The sequence below is a fragment of the Onychostoma macrolepis genome, chromosome 07 (assembly GCF_012432095.1).
Source record: "Onychostoma macrolepis isolate SWU-2019 chromosome 07, ASM1243209v1, whole genome shotgun sequence".
NCBI classification, from domain to species: domain Eukaryota; kingdom Metazoa; phylum Chordata; class Actinopteri; order Cypriniformes; family Cyprinidae; genus Onychostoma; species Onychostoma macrolepis.
Window position 1 is genome coordinate 43,965,943 of NC_081161.1, and position 20,774 is coordinate 43,986,716.

General features: G+C 34.2%; 1 protein-coding gene across 1 annotated transcript in view; it reads left to right on the forward strand.

Annotated features, from left to right (window-relative positions):
• The window catches only part of LOC131544789 (Fc receptor-like protein 5), a 275,408-nt gene that overhangs the window by 193,943 nt on the left and 60,691 nt on the right, over window positions 1–20,774 (forward strand). Inside the window, 2 exon segments of the mRNA XM_058783247.1 lie at window positions 4,142–4,429; window positions 4,661–4,921. Of these exon segments, the coding sequence (XP_058639230.1) occupies window positions 4,142–4,429; window positions 4,661–4,921 (549 nt within the window).

Consider the following 20,774-nt stretch of genomic DNA (forward strand, 5'->3'; position numbering starts at 1 on the left):
CAGTCCTGTATTTGAGTCCTTAATTTGGTTACGTTCACACACAGTACGGTTATCAACTCAAAAACGAGTGATGAAACAATAAAACTAATCTGGAGAAGAGATCTCCAAAAGGAGAGCAAACGACAGCGCCTTGCTCAAATGCATCTCGCTCATATACGCCAGGCCCTTGTCATTTCTAGGCTGGACTATTGCAATGCTCTTCTGGCTGGACTTCCGTCTAACACAGTCAAACCTCTACAAATGATTCAGAATGCAGCGGCACGACTGGTCTTCAACGAGCCCAAAAGAGCCCATGTTACACCTCTCTTTATCTCCCTGCACTGGCTACCAATCACGGCTCGCATCAAGTTCAAGACACTGATGCTTGCATATAGAACAACCACTGGCTCAGCACCCGTTTACTTGCACTCTCTATTAACAAACTACATCCCCTCCAGAAGTCTGAGATCTGCTAGTGAGCGACGCCTCGTGATACCATCACAGAGAGGCGCAAAATCACTCTCTAGATCATTCTCATTCACCATTCCTGGCTGGTGGAACGATCTTCCCACCTCTATCCGGAATGCTGGATCCCTGTCAATCTTCAAGCAACAACTGAAAACTCATCTCTTTCGACAGCACTTGACTTCATCCGAAACTTAAAAAAAAAAAAAAAAAAAAAAAAAAAAAAAAAAAAAAAAAAAAAAAAAAAAAAAAAAAAAAAAAAAAAAAAAAAAAAAAAAAAAAAAAAAAAAAAAAAAAAAAAAAAAAAAAAAAAAAAAAAAAAAAAAAAAAAAAAAAAAAAAAAAAAAAAAAAAAAAAAAAAAAAAAAAAAAAAAAAAAAAAAAAAAAAAAAAAAAAAAAAAAAAAAAAAAAAAAAAAAAAAAAAAAAAAAAAAAAAAAAAAAAAAAAAAAAAAAAAAAAAAAAAAAAAAAAAAAAAAAAAAAAAAAAAAAAAAAAAAAAAAAAAAAAAAAAAAAAAAAAAAAAAAAAAAAAAAAAAAAAAAAAAAAAAAAAAAAAAAAAAAAAAAAAAAAAAAAAAAAAAAAAAAAAAAAAAAAAAAAAAAAAAAAAAAAAAAAAAAAAAAAAAAAAAAAAAAAAAAAAAAAAAAAAAAAAAAAAAAAAAAAAAAAAAAAAAAAAAAAAAAAAAAAAAAAAAAAAAAAAAAAAAAAAAAAAAAAAAAAAAAAAAAAAAAAAAAAAAAAAAAAAAAAAAAAAAAAAAAAAAAAAAAAAAAAAAAAAAAAAAAAAAAAAAAAAAAAAAAAAAAAAAAAAAAAAAAAAAAAAAAAAAAAAAAAAAAAAAAAAAAAAAAAAAAAAAAAAAAAAAAAAAAAAAAAAAAAAAAAAAAAAAAAAAAAAAAAAAAAAAAAAAAAAAAAAAAAAAAAAAAAAAAAAAAAAAAAAAAAAAAAAAAAAAAAAAAAAAAAAAAAAAAAAAAAAAAAAAAAAAAAAAAAAAAAAAAAAAAAAAAAAAAAAAAAAAAAAAAAAAAAAAAAAAAAAAAAAAAAAAAAAAAAAAAAAAAAAAAAAAAAAAAAAAAAAAAAAAAAAAAAAAAAAAAAAAAAAAAAAAAAAAAAAAAAAAAAAAAAAAAAAAAAAAAAAAAAAAAAAAAAAAAAAAAAAAAAAAAAAAAAAAAAAAAAAAAAAAAAAAAAAAAAAAAAAAAAAAAAAAAAAAAAAAAAAAAAAAAAAAAAAAAAAAAAAAAAAAAAAAAAAAAAAAAAAAAAAAAAAAAAAAAAAAAAAAAAAAAAAAAAAAAAAAAAAAAAAAAAAAAAAAAAAAAAAAAAAAAAAAAAAAAAAAAAAAAACTCTTCTCACCCAACAGACCTCACAGAGAGTTCACTAAGAGCATCTATAAACCACACGTTGTCTCTTGTGAATCTGTTGTTTTTCCCATTCATCCTTATTATCATTGCAAAGGTCTCAGTGTGATTGGTAAAATGGTCTCAGTTTCACAGCAGTCACTTATATTATGAGAAAGATTGAAAACGTTTGTAGATTTGTGTTTTGCTGCTGAGGGACGTGTCTCGCTCAGAGTCTGTGAATGTGTTCGTTTCTCCGGTCAGGTGCGACCCTGGGTCACGAGATCCTAACGAACCAAAAGATCTTTCACAACTGATTTGAAGATTTATTTGTTTCTGGTCTGGATATCTAAGCGAAGTGACAAAACACTACTTGGGTCCTCTGTAACCAGAACATCCCACACTGTGTGAGAGTCTCTGAGGCGCTGCATCCAGATCTCTCACATACTGCTGTGTGTCTCTCTGCGGTCAGCTGTGCATCTGATTCATCTTTGAGCAATCAATGTCATGCATTTATCTGAATCGGAACTGAATTTAATTCTGAATTGGCTTCTAATCGTTTAATTATGTAATTGGCGAGATACATTTTTACCTGACTAATAATATATTGTTATATTTGATTTATTCTGATCTCTTCTAAAATCATTATTTCTAGTAGATTAAAGTGCAGTCTGGTGTTTCTGCAAATCTGCGTCCAGGACAGATCATATCGAAGTACCAATGAATGGAGCAGGAGGAACATCAGGGATCTTCTGATTTCTGACTATTACTGACTTAACAAGTTGTAGTTTTCATGATTATAAAAAATACACTTTTTGTTATGTGCTAGCAGGGTGCTGTATTATAATCACCCTGCATCCTCTGACTGGAGAGTTCGTGTCTGTGCGTTCACTAAAGGGTCGAGTGAATTTCTTTGTGACACCGAGTCCTTAATGAACAGATAATTGAACGTATGGGATTTCCAAAATAATCAAATATCTAAGTTAATACACAATCAATATTTGTGATCAGTTTTTGGTTAGAAATACAGTCTAAATTTAATGATCACTTGAAACTGGAGTCGTATTGAACACGGAGCTAGAATAAAAGTGAAACTACATCCGGATAAATTAAGTGAACTTTGCAGAAGCGCAAGTAAAAGATCTACACGCATTATACCTTTGACTGGATTCCTTCGTTGTTGGGACAATCTGGGTGCTTCAGACTCCTCAAAAACACTCAGATCAGAAAACTAATGACAGGACAAACAAATGTTATGAAATATGAGTTAAAATAATGAATAATATAATTATTTTTATTTTAAAAAAAGCTGTTTGACTCACTATATTTTTGTTCTTTCTTCACAGATTTACCCAGATCTACACTGACTGTGACACCAGACAGACCTGTATTCACTGGAGAGACAGTCACTCTGACCTGTGTTATAGAGTCTGATCACAGTGACTGGAGATATGAGTGGTATAAAGACAGATACAGTGCAAAGTTACAGATGTCTGATCGTTACACTGTAAACAGAGACACTCTCACTATCAGAGGAGCTACTGTATCTGATCAGGGTCAGTACTGGTGTAGAGGACAGAGAGACAGAAGATCAGTCTCATCACAATCAAGCTCTGCTTCTCTCTCTGTGAAGGGTGAGTTGAATATTGTTCTCCTAAACTCACTCTATTAGGCGACTATCTTGGGGACCATAATTTTAGTCGCCGAGAGGCTGATTAGAGGAAACTTGCCGACACGCTTGCTGATAATGAACATGGATCCAAAGACTGCATTTTGTAGATTTATTTGCACGAGAAACAAACAAGGTTGTGCATTCAATACGTTCCCTAAATGTTTCACTGGCATATGAAATGATGTCCAAAGTCATGATAACAGCATTAAACAGCGGTAGAAGTTCTTTTAGTGTTCAGCAAAAGTAAGACTTCCCCCGTCACCCCCTCTCCTCAACACACCGGTGAACAGATGACATATTCTTACTACTTCCGCCCAGGTGCTGCAATTAACACATAAAAAATGTGTTCAAAATAAAAGAACTATACCTGGCCCTTACACACTCGACTACATGTATAATCATTTATTCAGATGAGACACACCGCATCTACAAGCTCCTGAAGTTCTCAGAATAACATATAAAACACCATTAAGTTAAAGAGATAAAAAGCTAACACACATTCAGTCTCTTGATTGTTTCAGATGATCTGATGTTGAATCACATTAAACCTGCAGTGATTGTTCAGACGAAGGAGAGACCTTCACTTTCCTCTCCACATCTCTCCTCTTTAACATCAGTGTTACACAAATACATGAACTCAGATCAGATCATGTTTCTGACTAGTTCACTGATAGACCTCCGTCTTCTTTCTTCACAGATTCACCCAGATCTACACTGACTGTGACACAAAACAATCCTGTATTCACTGGAGAGACAGTCACTCTGACCTGTGCTATAGAGTCTCACAGTGACTGGAGATATGAGTGGTATAAAGACAGATACAGTGCAATGTTACAGACGTCTGATGGTTACACTGTAAACAGAGACACTCTCACTATCAGAGGAGCTACTGAGTCTGATCAGGGTCAGTACTGGTGTAGAGGACAGAGAGATGAAAGACCACAATCATCACAATCAAGCTCTGCTGTTTCTCTCTCTGTGACGGGTGAGTTGAATATCATTGTCCTCCTAAACTGTTTTCTGGCTACTATCTGTTAATAATATGTGAAACAGATCACATTATGCAACAATGAATGATTCAAACTGTAGTATCATTGTCACATGACCTCATCTACAAATTACATTCAGCACTTTTTTTAGGTACAGGTAGATTGATCATGATACTGTGATGCTGCTTTCATCAATATCTACTCATACTGTATGTGTATTAATACAGAGAGACCAAAACCTGTAGTGAAGGTGACTCCAGATCAGCGTGTGTTCAGAGGAGAGACAGTCACTCTGACCTGTGTTATAGAGCCAGCAGGACACATTCAGTGGAGATACAGCTGGTTTAAAGATGGTTCAGTCATCAGAGACGTCACTGAGAGAGTCTACAGCATCACATCTGTGTCTGATAGTGAATACAGCTGTAGAGGAGAGAGATCAGACTCACAGAGATCAGACATCAGTGCTGCTGTTACACTGACTGTATCAGGTGAGTGATCATATTCTGTTTAATGCTCATTTAACATCAATAGTGGTGGCTTAGTAATTTTCTTATACACTTGTGTATCAGCCACATCTGTTCTTATAAGAAGACTGAAGCAATTCACATTTAGTTATTATTCTGTTTCATGAGTTCGCCCGCACATCCGATCCTGATGGTTAATGGTAAACAAACTTGGCTTGCTGTGAGATGGTCTTCTATATCAGACTGAGTACAGAAGCGAAATGAAATTGAGCAGAAGTACGAAGTCTGACGTAGTCAAGCTATATTAAATGAGGTTTATTGTAGAATGTGCTGGATGCAGTGCATCAGTGTCTGAATTATTTTCATGATGCAGACAAATTGTCGCTTTGGAATTATAAGGTTCCAGGGTTTCCGCGGAGTCTTAAAAAGTCCTAAATTGTACAAGAAAGTCTTAATTTCAAGAGGTCTTAAATTTGGGGACGGAAAGACCAGAATTGTGATATGGCTGAATTTGACGATTAAACTTCAAAAGGCTACGATTTCATGAAATAAACATGAGCTCTGCACGTTCAAAGTCCGGTGCTGCGCTTACTGCCGTATATACCGTTATATTTGAGCCAAACGCGACGCCTGCTGTCAGAGAATGAATCAGTTACAGGTTAAACTAGTGGCGTACGAGTGCCTTCTTTCACTGCACGATTCTATTAAACTGCATTTAGAGTGATCACGTAATTTAAGATAAGGGGGCAGAAAATGTATAGCCTATATATCATTTCATAGTTAATATCACACAAAGAGTGCCGTTTTTTTCTCCAAAAGGCAGCATGAGTACAAATGTGATATTGATTTTATGCAACAGTTCAATAAACAAGAAGTTAATATTAAAATACTTACATTTTAGACGCCATATTTCCTGCTTTAGCTCTATTTCTCCAACAAAATCATTCCAAACACAGCCACAGAGCTGTTTTTGCGTCTCTGAGTTTCGTTCCTGAATGAATCAACCGTTTAAATGATTCGGTTCAATCACAATGACTCACTTATTAACACTGACTTACTGCCACCTGCAGGCGGTTTTAATTTCACATTTAAAGTATCTTCTTTTTTAAAATAATTTCAAACATCAGTTTTCAACGTTTTATGTTTCAAATATCAAAACATTATTTATGCATTTGTAACTGCAGGTTAGCATTCTGTGTCCCTCTGAGCTGCATTAAACAGTGTGTAAATACATCTAAATGCCTCTTCAGATGCATTGCAAAGATACATTTTGTTGATATTGATTTCGATTTCATTTGCTTGGTAACAACCCAAATGCAAGAATTTGACTCAAAAGATGATGCACACTTTTAGAAGAAATGGCTTAAAGGTAAAAAATACCCATAAAACTTATTGGAAAAGATTCATTTCTATCACTGCTGTGAACTGATCACACAGAATATGAAGAATATCAAAAAAATTCAGGAGTCAGCTGTCCACGGTAATCTTTAAGATACCAGCACAATAACACACTCAGCAAAATATCGTCTCATTATCATTATCGATAAAATCCCAGAAAAAAATCAAGATAGAATTTTTTGTCAATATCGCACACCCCTAATTCATGTTATTTAATTCATCTAATAATTTTATTGATAATAATTGTTTAAATCAATATAATAAATAGGGTGAATTCGGGTAATCTGGGACATATGTATTAGGCCTAAAAAGCCTATATTCACCATACTTTATGCATGCCAAACACAATATCACCAATAGCTCCCTTCATTTTACTCTCATTCCATTGGTTTAGCTTCTTCAGATTTCTCTTATTTCCTCTCTCTCTCGCCGCTCTTTCTATTGCCATCTCTTTTCCTGACGCTGTGGTGCCATTGCATTTTGCAACAATGAATGATTCAAACTGTAGTATCATTGGCATGACCTCATCTACACATTAAATTAAGCTTTTTTTAGGTACAGGTAGAGTGATCATGATACTGTGATGCTGCTTTCATCAATATTTACTCATACTGTATGTGTATTAATACAGAGAGACCAAAACCTGTAGTGAAGGTGACTCCAGATCAGCGTGTGTTCAGAGGAGAGACAGTCACTCTCACATGTGACATACAGCCAGCAGGACACATTCAGTGGAGATACAGCTGGTTTAAAGATGGTTCAGTCATCAGAGACGTCACTGAGAGAGTCTACAGCATCACATCTGTGTCTGATAGTGTTACATACAGCTGTAGAGGAGACAGATCAGACTCACAGAGATCAGACATCAGTGCTGCTGTTACACTGACTGTATCAGGTGAGTGATCATATTCTGTTTAATGCTCATTTAACATCAATAGTGGTGGCTTAGTAATTTTCTTATACACTTGTGTATCAGCCACATCTGTTCTTATAAGAAGACTGAAGCAATTCACATTTAGTTATTATTCTGTTTCATGAGTTCGCCCGCACATCCGATCCTGATGGTTAATGGTAAACAAACTTGGCTTGCTGTGAGATGGTCTTCTATATCAGACTGAGTACAGAAGCGAAATGAAATTGAGCAGAAGTACGAAGTCTGACGTAGTCAAGCTATATTAAATGAGGTTTATTGTAGAATGTGCTGGATGCAGTGCATCAGTGTCTGAATTATTTTCATGATGCAGACAAATTGTCGCTTTGGAATTATAAGGTTCCAGGGTTTCCGCGGAGTCTTAAAAAGTCCTAAATTGTACAAGAAAGTCTTAATTTCAAGAGGTCTTAAATTTGGGGACGGAAAGACCAGAATTGTGATATGGCTGAATTTGACGATTAAACTTCAAAAGGCTACGATTTCATGAAATAAACATGAGCTCTGCACGTTCAAAGTCCGGTGCTGCGCTTACTGCCGTATATACCGTTATATTTGAGCCAAACGCGACGCCTGCTGTCAGAGAATGAATCAGTTACAGGTTAAACTAGTGGCGTACGAGTGCCTTCTTTCACTGCACGATTCTATTAAACTGCATTTAGAGTGATCACGTAATTTAAGATAAGGGGGCAGAAAATGTATAGCCTATATATCATTTCATAGTTAATATCACACAAAGAGTGCCGTTTTTTTCTCCAAAAGTCAGCATGATTACAAATGTGATATTGATTTTATGCAACAGTTCAGTAAACAAGGAGTTAATATTAAAAGGCTTACATTTTAGACGCCATATTTCCTGCTTTTGCTCTATTTCTCCAACAAAATCATTCCAAACACAGCCACAGAGCTGTTTTTGCGTCTCTGAGTTTCGTTCCTGAATGAATCAACCGTTTAAATGATTCGGTTCAATCACAATGACTCACTTATTAACACTGACTTACTGCCACCTGCTGGCGGTTTTAATTTCACATTTAAAGTATCTTCTTTTTAAAAATAATTTCAAACATCAGTTTTCAACGTTTTATGTTTCAAATATCAAAACATTATTTATGCATTTGTAACTGCAGGTTAGCATTCTGTGTCCCTCTGAGCTGCATTAAACAGTGTGTAAATACATCTAAATGCCTCTTCAGATGCATTGCAAAGATACATTTTGTTGATATTGATTTCGATTTCATTTGCTTGGTAACAACCCAAATGCAAGAATTTGACTCAAAAGATGATGCACACTTTTAGAAGAAATGGCTTAAAGGTAAAAAATACCCATAAAACTTATTGGAAAAGATTCATTTCTATCACTGCTGTGAACTGATCACACAGAATATGAAGAATATCAAAAAAATTCAGGAGTCAGCTGTCCACGGTAATCTTTAAGATACCAGCACAATAACACACTCAGCAAAATATCGTCTCATTATCATTATCGATAAAATCCCAGAAAAAAATCAAGATAGAATTTTTTGTCAATATCGCACACCCCTAATTCATGTTATTTAATTCATCTAATAATTTTATTGATAATAATTGTTTAAATCAATATAATAAATAGGGTGAATTTGGGTAATCTGGGACACTTTTTGCAATTTTCACTTCTGATCAACACATTAGATTTTTCTGAAATCCCTAAGATGTTTTCTAACCACACCAGAAGAAATAATGTAGATATTATGCCCAGAGGAGACATGCCACACCTATTAAGTGTTTTTGTGTCCCCAAAAAAATTCTGCCTGAATTTGATAATCTGGGACAGGTCACTTTGTAATCTGGGACATATGTATTAGGCCTACAAAAGCCTATATTCACCATACTTTATGCATGCCAAACACAATATCACCAATAGCTCCCTTCATTTTACTCTCATTCCATTGGTTTAGCTTCTTCGTATTTCTCTTATTTCCCTCTCTCTCTCTCGCTCGCTCTTTCTATTGCCATCTCTTTTCCTGACGCTGTGGTGCCATTGCATTTTGTAATACATTTCATTGAGTTAATTAAAGGCCATGGATATTTTCATATTTTTGCTGACTTAATGACTGTGTGTGTGTGTGTGTGTGTGTGTGTGTGTGCGTTTGTGAACAGAACATTGTGAACTGGTCTGGGCGCAGATCGCCCTCCTTCTCAGTGATTTGAACCGTTGTATATACTAAACTAACTGGGAATTTGGGAAATTAAATTAACGGTTTACTTCATCCTGATACCTTTGCTTGCTATTGGAATATGTTTCCCAGATTCTGTCTCTGGAGCATCTCTCTAGCTAGCTGCTTTAGCTAGCTGCTAGCTGTGAACTTGTGCTAATGTTATAACCTCCAGAATTAACACCCATTTCTCATTATGGCATATATTAACCCTTGTCATTAGATTTATAAAGTCCCTAAATGCATATTTCCCCCATTTGAAGACTGTCCCAGATTACCCAAAGCATGCTGTCCCACATTCTCAATCATATTTGATAATGTGGGACAACAAAAAAAAGTTTGAAAGAAAAAAAAACTAAAACACATTTTCAACATTTTAATACATATTGTGTTGCTTGAATAGATCACAAACATAATTTGACAACGATTAGGAACATTGTCTTATTTATAACAGATTTATGTCCTTAACATGAATCTAGTCAGAATCCTATGTCATTGATCTCGTCATGCAATTCCCAGGGGAGCTTCTTGATTGACAAGTGCCCCGCCCCTTTCTGTAGAATCACCCTCATTAATTAAGTCATGTGATTTTTGTCACATGACATCCATGCTAAAATTATAGTAAAAGTCCTGTTGACTAAATTTGATTAGAACAGGAAATAAACACACTGGAGTTTAGGTGTCCCAGATTACCCGAATTCACCCTCCTTTTGACTTATCCATTTTCTTAAAAGTGGTTTAAAGGCTGAAATGTAAAATGTATCATTTTATAAAAAAAATTGTAATTATGCTTTTTTACAGTCATTTTACAATTTAATAAGGTACTATAGACATTGCCCTCCCCCGCTCATGTGGTATTCATTTTATTTGTGCAGGTCTTAAAAAGTCTTAAATTTGAGCTTAAAAATCCTGCAGAAACCCTGGGTTCTATCTGATATTTTTGTCAAAATTGATTTATTCACATATTCTTATTCTGTGACAACTTATTTACATTATGTGATGTTTTTTTTTTTTTATATATATAAAGTTGTGTACATTTTAGGACTTTTTATTTAGAAAACAAAAGGTTCTATCTACAAAGTCGAACTCTAACTTGGTTCTATAAAGTTCAATCTGTGAATCCGCCAATCAGCTCTTTGAATGCACGCAAGAGAACCAATCAGCATCAGGTTCTTTGTCATGTCGCCGGATTGCTTCATAACAGCAGGAAAGATTAAACATTAAACAACAATAATTACGTGTCTGCAGAATCAATAAAGCAGTTCACCTTTATTCCACAAAGTGGCACTTTTTAAAACACAACGATGACGTGATTTTTCACTCATAATTAGCGCATGCATAAAACAAATAATCATCTGCAAAAATTGAACTGGCTTGAATGGCTTTACTGCAGAGCAATTACTGCACATAATGAAATATAAGTGTCACTGTCGTTTGATGATGGATGTGGTGAATAGCGATCAAAATGTTGTTTTTGAAGATGCTGAAAACGATAGTTTTGAGAATATATTGAGATCGTGAATATGAGCAGATGCTGAATGTATAAGTTACTGGGAAATGCGCTCTGACAGTGATGTAAAATCATCTGCTCAAATCAAACCCTTCTAAGTTTCAGAAGGTAAGGAAATATGCTTATTTTATTCTTTTTTTATTTTATTTTATTTTTCAAATTGTTGTTAAAATATCAGGAGAGTTTGCTAATGCAGCAGTTAGAGATCCATCCGTGCTGGATATAAGTCTGGGTCGCTAAAGACCCGAAAATGTCTTAAATTTTACAACATTAAGCCTTAAATATCAAATAGTCAACAATTTAAATGATGGGGTCTTAATTACAACAATAAACGTCAGCATGTTATCTGGACCATACTGAAGAGACGCCATTTTCCCTCTTTTTGTGGAATAAAGTCCTGGTCAGATTGATTAGAGTAACGTTAGCTGCCTTAACTGTTCCCTCAATAATGTGTTTAATTACCCTATAATCCAGATACAATTAACATCAGCACTGGACAAAATATTTAGTATTGCCTTTTATGCCTAACTTAACCAAGAAAAAATTATTTGTCCTAAAATACGGAATAAATGTGATTAAAGAAAACATTAAATTTAACTTTCTCATACATGTGACACATTGTTATAACACACATTTTATGTTTTAAAACAAATTATAAATAAACTATTTGCATTTCTTGAAAATTGTTGCTTCAATTAATGTTTTGTAAGATAGAAGCTTATAATTCCAAGCAGAAAATGACTTTTTAGAATCAGAAGGTTCTCTCTGCATTTGACCTGTTCAAGAAATCCCTTTAAAAATTTGAGAGGATTTTGATATTGTACATTTACAATACATTTAGGGTCTCTGTCAGTTTCATGCAGGAAAGAGACTTGTTCCTCGTATCATTTGCTCAATATCTCAAAACCACTCAGAATGCAGAAAGAACCTTATAATTCCAAGGCGACGAAATATTCAATGATTTTTAATTTCTGACTCTTCAGGATCTCAGATTTCATCTCTGTCTCAGGTGTTTCTCCTTCAGTGTCTCTGGAGGTCAGTCCCAGCAGAAGTCAACACTTCTCGTCTGACTCTCTCTCTCTGAGCTGTGAGGATCAGAGTAACTCTGCTGGATGGACGGTGAGAAGATACACAGACAGAAACACAGAAGATTGTTCAAAACAAGCAGGATCTACATGTCGAATCGTCTCTCTCAGCACATCTGACTCTGGAGTTTACTGGTGTCAGTCTGAATCTGGAGAGAAACGGCATCCTCTCAACATCACTGTACACGGTGAGTCCTGTTTCTAATCACAGCAGCTACACTCTTTGCACATATTGGCTTCCTCATCTTAATGTTTGTTTCTGGTTAAGTATACAATCTGTATCACCATCTTCTTACATGCATGTGTCTCTTGTGTTGTGTAGATGGTGATGTGATTCTGGAGAGTTCTGTTGATCCTGTGATTGAGGGAGATACTCTGACTCTACACTGTTTACATCGATCTACAAACTCCCCGATCCTCGGAGCTGATTTCTATAAAGACGGATCACTCGTCCAGAATCAGACGACAGGAGAGATGAACATCACGACTGTCTCAAAGTCACATGAGGGTTTCTACTCCTGTAAAACAGAGAGAGGAGCGTCACCCAAGAGCTGGATCTCCGTCAGAGGTGAGAGTCAGTGGAGCTCCGTCTCTGTCAGATGATGAGATTTTATTGATGAGCAATCAGTTATTGACAGCTGTGTTTATTATTTCACATAACTCACATGAACGAATGTGTAACTAACAAATCACATACACCGAAATACAGAGAAATCCTCAACACCTCATAACCACCATCCTACAATTCACTGATATTAAGAGTGCATTAACTACAGGATTACAATACAATCTTTAAACCAAGACGTTGCCATTTATGTATTTATTTATTTAATAATGGCAAAATAAGGTTAAACTGTCCCTTTAACACATACCTAAGGGGACATGGTGGTGGAATAAACATGAGATTGAGATAAGATTATGTATTTCAATGCTTTGAAAGCCTTTAGGAGATTTGTAATTGCTCAATAATGTGCTTGTTGCTCTGTTTTTCAGTGTCACGTTCAGGTCAGATTTCTGTCTTCAGCATCCTCAGTTTTCTTCTGGCAGCTTGTCCGTATCTGCTGTCGACCGTCGTGCTGCTGTTCAAATGCTGCAGAGCGAGAGGTACAACATCTGTCTGATGCAGAAAGTTTCCTGTAAGGTGTAGGTTTAGGCGATATAAAATATGGTTTGTACAGTATAAAAACCATTACGCCTATGGAGAGTTCCTACAAGGATAGCTGACCAGACTCTGTGTGTGTGTGTGTGTGTGTGTGTGTGTGTGTGTGTGTTACAGTTACCTCTACTGAAGACCACAGCCAGTTCTCCGTAACAGAGGAACACACTTCAACCTGATATTTCATTCATTCTCCAAACCGCATGTATAGAGTCACAGGATGCTGGAGTCTGAGGCTGAAGGCTGGGAAACACTGAACATGGCCAGTCCATCACAAGACTAACAGACACACGATCACACTCTCACACATACGGATGATTTACTGTCTCTAATTCACCTGTGCTGTGTATTAGACCGTATTAGACTGTGAGAGAAACCAAACCAACACACGGAGAACAGCAAACTCCACACAGAAAGACCTCCGGACTCAGCATCTACTCCAAAACAAGTTTCTTAATGTGAGTCAAATACACTGTAAGCTATTGAAAGATGCCCTTTAAAGACACAACAAACAAAACCTGTTAAATAAAAATGTTCAAATTGATTAAATATTAGCATTGAGATGTTTCTGCTCACAAACATGATCATTTTTAACCTGATCATCAATAAAAGCTGAGACAGAGACATCAATAATGTCTGATAATAAAACTGCATTGAATGTGAGGAATGTGTTCATTATTATATTTTAACTGGACAGACCTCCACCAATAACACTGAACGATTTTTATATCTAAACTAAGCATTTAAATATCATCTTACTAAGAGTTATTATTGGAGAGAGTGACTTCTGATATTTATGTAATTGTATGTAAGTTGTCTGCTATACTGTTATAAAGATCTCTTTGATTTGCATTGCAAGCATCAGCATTTTGGCCATAAATATCAGCATTCTGCTCACAAACATGATCATTTTAACCTGATTGTCAATAAAAGCTGAGACAGAGACATTAATAATGTCTGATAATAAAACTGCATTGAATGTGAGGAATGTGTTCATTATTATATTTTAACTGGACAGACCTCCACCAATAAGACTGAACGATTGTTATATCTAAACTAAGCATTTAAATATCATCTTACTAAGAGTTATTATTGGAGAGAGTGACTTCTGATATTTATGTAATTGTATGTAAGTTGTCTGCTATACTGTTATAAAGATCTCTTTGATTTGCATTGCAAGCATCAGCATTTTGGCCATAAATATCAGCATTCTGCTCACAAACATGATCATTTTAACCTGATTGTCAATAAAAGCTGAGACAGAGACATTAATAATGTCTGATAATAAAACTGCATTGAATGTGAGGAATGTGTTCATTATTATATTTTAACTGGACAGACCTCCACCAATAAGACTGAACGATTTTTATATCTAAACTAAGCATTTAAATATCATCTTACTAAGAGTTATTATTGGAGAGAGTGACTTCTGATATTTATGTAAGTTGTCTGCTATACTGTTATAAAGATCTCTTTGATTTGCATTGCAAGCATCAGCATTTTGGCCATAAATATCAGCATTCTGCTCACAAACATGATCATTTTAACCTGATTGTCAATAAAAGCTGAGACAGAGACATTAATAATGTCTGATAATAAAACTGCATTGAATGTGAGGAATGTGTTCATTATTATATTTTAACTGGACAGACCTCCACCAATAAGACTGAACGATTTTTATATCTAAACTAAGCATTTAAATATCATCTTACTAAGAGTTATTATTGGAGAGAGTGACTTCTGATATTTATGTAAGTTGTCTGCTATACTGTTATAAAGATCTCTTTGATTTGCATTGCAAGCATCAGCATTTTGGCCATAAATATCAGCATTCTGCTCACAAACATGATCATTTTAACCTGATTGTCAATAAAAGCTGAGACAGAGACATTAATAATGTCTGATAATAAAACTGCATTGAATGTGAGGAATGTGTTCATTATTATATTTTAACTGGACAGACCTCCACCAATAAGACTGAACGATTTTTATATCTAAACTAAGCATTTAAATATCATCTTACTAAGAGTTATTATTGGAGAGAGTGACTTCTGATATTTATGTAAGTTGTCTGCTATACTGTTATAAAGATCTCTTTGATTTGCATTGCAAGCATCAGCATTTTGGCCATAAATATCAGCATTCTGCTCACAAACATGATCATTTTAACCTGATTGTCAATAAAAGCTGAGACAGAGACATTAATAATGTCTGATAATAAAACTGCATTGAATGTGAGGAATGTGTTCATTATTATATTTTAACTGGACAGACCTCCACCAATAAGACTGAACGATTGTTATATCTAAACTAAGCATTTAAATATCATCTTACTAAGAGTTATTATTGGAGAGAGTGACTTCTGATATTTATGTAAGTTGTCTGCTATACTGTTATAAAGATCTCTTTGATTTGCATTGCAAGCATCAGCATTTTGGCCATAAATATCAGCATTCTGCTCACAAACATGATCATTTTAACCTGATTGTCAATAAAAGCTGAGACAGAGACATTAATAATGTCTGATAATAAAACTGCATTGAATGTGAGGAATGTGTTCATTATTATATTTTAACTGGACAGACCTCCACCAATAAGACTGAACGATTGTTATATCTAAACTAAGCATTTAAATATCATCTTACTAAGAGTTATTATTGGAGAGAGTGACTTCTGATATTTATGTAATTGTATGTAAGTTGTCTGCTATACTGTTATAAAGATCTCTTTGATTTGCATTGCAAGCATCAGCATTTTGGCCATAAATATCAGCATTCTGCTCACAAACATGATCATTTTAACCTGATTGTCAATAAAAGCTGAGACAGAGACATTAATAATGTCTGATAATAAAACTGCATTGAATGTGAGGAATGTGTTCATTATTATATTTTAACTGGACAGACCTCCACCAATAAGACTGAACGATTGTTATATCTAAACTAAGCATTTAAATATCATCTTACTAAGAGTTATTATTGGAGAGAGTGACTTCTGATATTTATGTAATTGTATGTAAGTTGTCTGCTATACTGTTATAAAGATCTCTTTGATTTGCATTGCAAGCATCAGCATTTTGGCCATAAATATCAGCATTCTGCTCACAAACATGATCATTTTAACCTGATTGTCAATAAAAGCTGAGACAGAGACATTAATAATGTCTGATAATAAAACTGCATTGAATGTGAGGAATGTGTTCATTATTATATTTTAACTGGACAGACCTCCACCAATAAGACTGAACGATTGTTATATCTAAACTAAGCATTTAAATATCATCTTACTAAGAGTTATTATTGGAGAGAGTGACTTCTGATATTTATGTAAGTTGTCTGCTATACTGTTATAAAGATCTCTTTGATTTGCATTGCAAGCATCAGCATTTTGGCCATAAATATCAGCATTCTGCTCACAAACATGATCATTTTAACCTGATTGTCAATAAAAGCTGAGACAGAGACATTAATAATGTCTGATAATAAAACTGCATTGAATGTGAGGAATGTGTTCATTATTATATTTTAACTGGACAGACCTCCACCAATAAGACTGAACGATTGTTATATCTAAACTAAGCATTTAAATATCATCTTACTAAGAGTTATTATTGGAGAGAGTGACTTCTGATATTTATGTAATTGTATGTAAGTTGTCTGCTATACTGTTATAAAGATCTCTTTGATTTGCATTGCAAGCATCAGCATTTTGGCCATAAATATCAGCATTCTGCTCACAAACATGATCATTTTAACCTGATTGTCAATAAAAGCTGAGACAGAGACATTAATAATGTCTGATAATAAAACTGCATTGAATGTGAGGAATGTGTTCATTATTATATTTTAACTGGACAGACCTCCACCAATAAGACTGAACGATTGTTATATCTAAACTAAGCATTTAAATATCATCTTACTAAGAGTTATTATTGGAGAGAGTGACTTCTGATATTTATGTAATTGTATGTAAGTTGTCTGCTATACTGTTATAAAGATCTCTTTGATTTGCATTGCAAGCATCAGCATTTTGGCCATAAATATCAGCATTCTGCTCACAAACATGATCATTTTAACCTGATTGTCAATAAAAGCTGAGACAGAGACATTAATAATGTCTGATAATAAAACTGCATTGAATGTGAGGAATGTGTTCATTATTATATTTTAACTGGACAGACCTCCACCAATAAGACTGAACGATTGTTATATCTAAACTAAGCATTTAAATATCATCTTACTAAGAGTTATTATTGGAGAGAGTGACTTCTGATATTTATGTAATTGTATGTAAGTTGTCTGCTATACTGTTATAAAGATCTCTTTGATTTGCATTGCAAGCATCAGCATTTTGGCCATAAATATCAGCATTCTGCTCACAAACATGATCATTTTAACCTGATTGTCAATAAAAGCTGAGACAGAGACATTAATAATGTCTGATAATAAAACTGCATTGAATGTGAGGAATGTGTTCATTATTATATTTTAACTGGACAGACCTCCACCAATAAGACTGAACGATTGTTATATCTAAACTAAGCATTTAAATATCATCTTACTAAGAGTTATTATTGGAGAGAGTGACTTCTGATATTTATGTAAGTTGTCTGCTATACTGTTATAAAGATCTCTTTGATTTGCATTGCAAGCATCAGCATTTTGGCCATAAATATCAGCATTCTGCTCACAAACATGATCATTTTAACCTGATTGTCAATAAAAGCTGAGACAGAGACATTAATAATGTCTGATAATAAAACTGCATTGAATGTGAGGAATGTGTTCAGCAGCAGACGCACGGCGGTCTGGATCTCTCTCGATGTGATGGTGGAGCGCTTGTTGTAGTGAGCGAGACGAGACGATTCACCGGCGATGCGCTCGAAGAGTTCATGATGCCCATCGCCTCAGAAGAGATCCCGGTGTCAGGATGAACCTGCTTCAGCACTTTATACACATAGATAGCGTAGCTCTCCTTCCTGGACTTCCTGCGCTTCTTTCCTCCTTTACCGGCGGGTCTTAGTGACGGCCATCTTTGAGCCCTTCTTACTTCGCGGGTTCAGGCCTGATGTTCAGGTCAGAGTCACTGGAAGTTGTTTAACTGTTTTTCATGCCACACGAGCTTTTATACACTCTAATATACTAATTTCAAAAAGGAAAACGGCGATCTGTGATTGGGTATCTCCATGGACCAACCCACAGAATGATTTCATTGGTCACATTAAAGCCAATCAGAGGTTTTAACATGTAAATCCCTCCCATCGCCTCACTTCACATCTACCCTCTCCCCATTCATTTCTGTTATTTTTGTTTGATTTTCCGGAACGATGTAGCCTAAATTAAGGAAAAGAAAAAAGATAAAAAGACAAATTTACAACAAACAAAAGAGTTTCCAGGGGGAGGAAAGTGTTAAGCAACAAAACAAAAACAAGATATATATATATATATATGTATGTATGTGTTTAATTTATATATGTATGTATGTGTGTATATATATATATATATATAATCAAATAAATATATAGTAAAATTCACAAACTAATTGAAATATAAAGTGGGGGAACTATGACGTCACTCTGCAGGCGGATCCAATAGCGTCTGTCTGCGGACTGCAAGAGAGGGGCGTAACTGGAAGGAGGCGTAACTTGAAGAAGGGGGCGTAACTTGAAGTTCTCCAAATCACACAGAACCACGCGAGATGTCAAAACGAGATGTTGTTGGCAAGATGGCAGCTTGACGGGAGTATATTCCCCCCGAAATAACCGTTTAAATTGAAGTGTGTAAGTCATTTTCATACAGTGGTATTGTTTCACAGACAAGGCTAGTCAAGAGTAGTCCCAGACTAAAATGCATGTCTGAGCTGTTTTAACTGAAAGCAACTTGAACTGACTGATCTTAAAATAATTGTTTTGTCTCAAGATGCACATCAGTAGTGTTTTTATCCAAGGCACGTTTATAAAAGCTACTTAAATGTCCTAATTGAACTATGACCTAATCCTGGCTTAATCTAAACCCTGTCTGTGACCTACATAATATATAGCATATTTGTGATTTTGCTGTAAAAACACGTTTTATAATGCATAACTAATGGGGGCTCCATTAAGTACACATACTCATGGTCTTCCTCCTCATCCTCTGGGTCAACGCTGTCCTCATTGAGAAGAGCAAGATTGTGAAGCACAGCACAGCGCAGCTGCAGAATTGACGCATCTGTGTTGAGATGGCAGTAGGATGTGGGGTTCACCGTCTGTAAATACATGATTGTTAGAACAATGAGTTTGAATGAAGCTTTGTTTCATCTGCTGTTGACTTGTATATTGTATGTATTTATTGTGATGCTTGCTTTTATTCATTCTTTTACTCATTTATTCATGTTTCTTATTGTTGTCATTAAATAAAATATATTTTATTAATTCATGTATTAATTGCTTGACTGAAAATTGATGTATTCACATCGACTGCATTTGTTCAACTAGTGTATATTCATGTATAGCTATGTCACGACAAAAATTACATTTTGCTTGTTTTAATAAAATGTCATTTTAAGTAAAAAAAAAAAATTATTGGTTAGCACTTATCATTATTATTGCGTGTAAGTGTTGAGGTGGGCAAACGATGCAATTCATTCTGGGGTAATCTTAATTTTTAAGTTGAAATACTTACATTTTTAGAGTATAAAATCAACAATCTTCTCCAAAGACGAGATCTTCGAGCAGCTGCCCGTCCTTTGTGCTGACATTTCAAACGCTGAGGAAAACCGTGCTAGATAGTTGAGTTAGTGATGCTATGAGGTGTTAGTGCACCTGTCCCTCTTTTATTATTATTATTATTATTATTGCCGAACTTATTACATAAAAGATCAGGGAAAGATGGTTGTATCTAACAATGAACAATCTTAATGACATAAAACAGTAAACAAAAATGTATGAGATTATATACACAGAAAAAAAAGCACAATGACAAGGTTAAATATCTTTGAATAATTCATCATGATGCTTTTTTTTAGAAGCCTGAGGGATGAAAAAAGTTAAATTCAACAAGAAAAAGAAGAAAACAGGAGATTTAAGACACTTTTGCTTGTGGATGAAAAAATAAAATAATTAACTAAATATTCAAGAGATAACAATTTTGGGTTTTCGTAATAAACATTTTTTAAAATGCTTTAAGGATAAAACTGTGGATCACATTAGTGGAGTTACAAATATAAGAACTTAAATCAACACAAAATGTATTACAATCACAAAATAAAAGGGCAGCTGTTTCTTCAACAAGACCACGAAATGAGCAAATTTCATCATTATCAAGATACTTTAGATTAATTAAACCTGTCACTCATATATTTTAAGTTGCTGCGCTTGTTATAACGTCTAAGGTCACATAATAACGTCAACATTGTGGATGATATCCAAATCGCATTCATACTCAACGCATTCAGGCTGTAGAGTATGTACTCTTTTAGCGCTTGTTAAGTAAGTACTTATTGAAGAAAGTATGCGGTTTAAGACGCAGCCCGACAACATCTCGTTTTGACATCTCGCGTGGTTCTGTGTGATTTGGACAACTTCAAGTTACGCCCCCTTCTTCAAGTTATGCCTCCTTCAAGTTACGC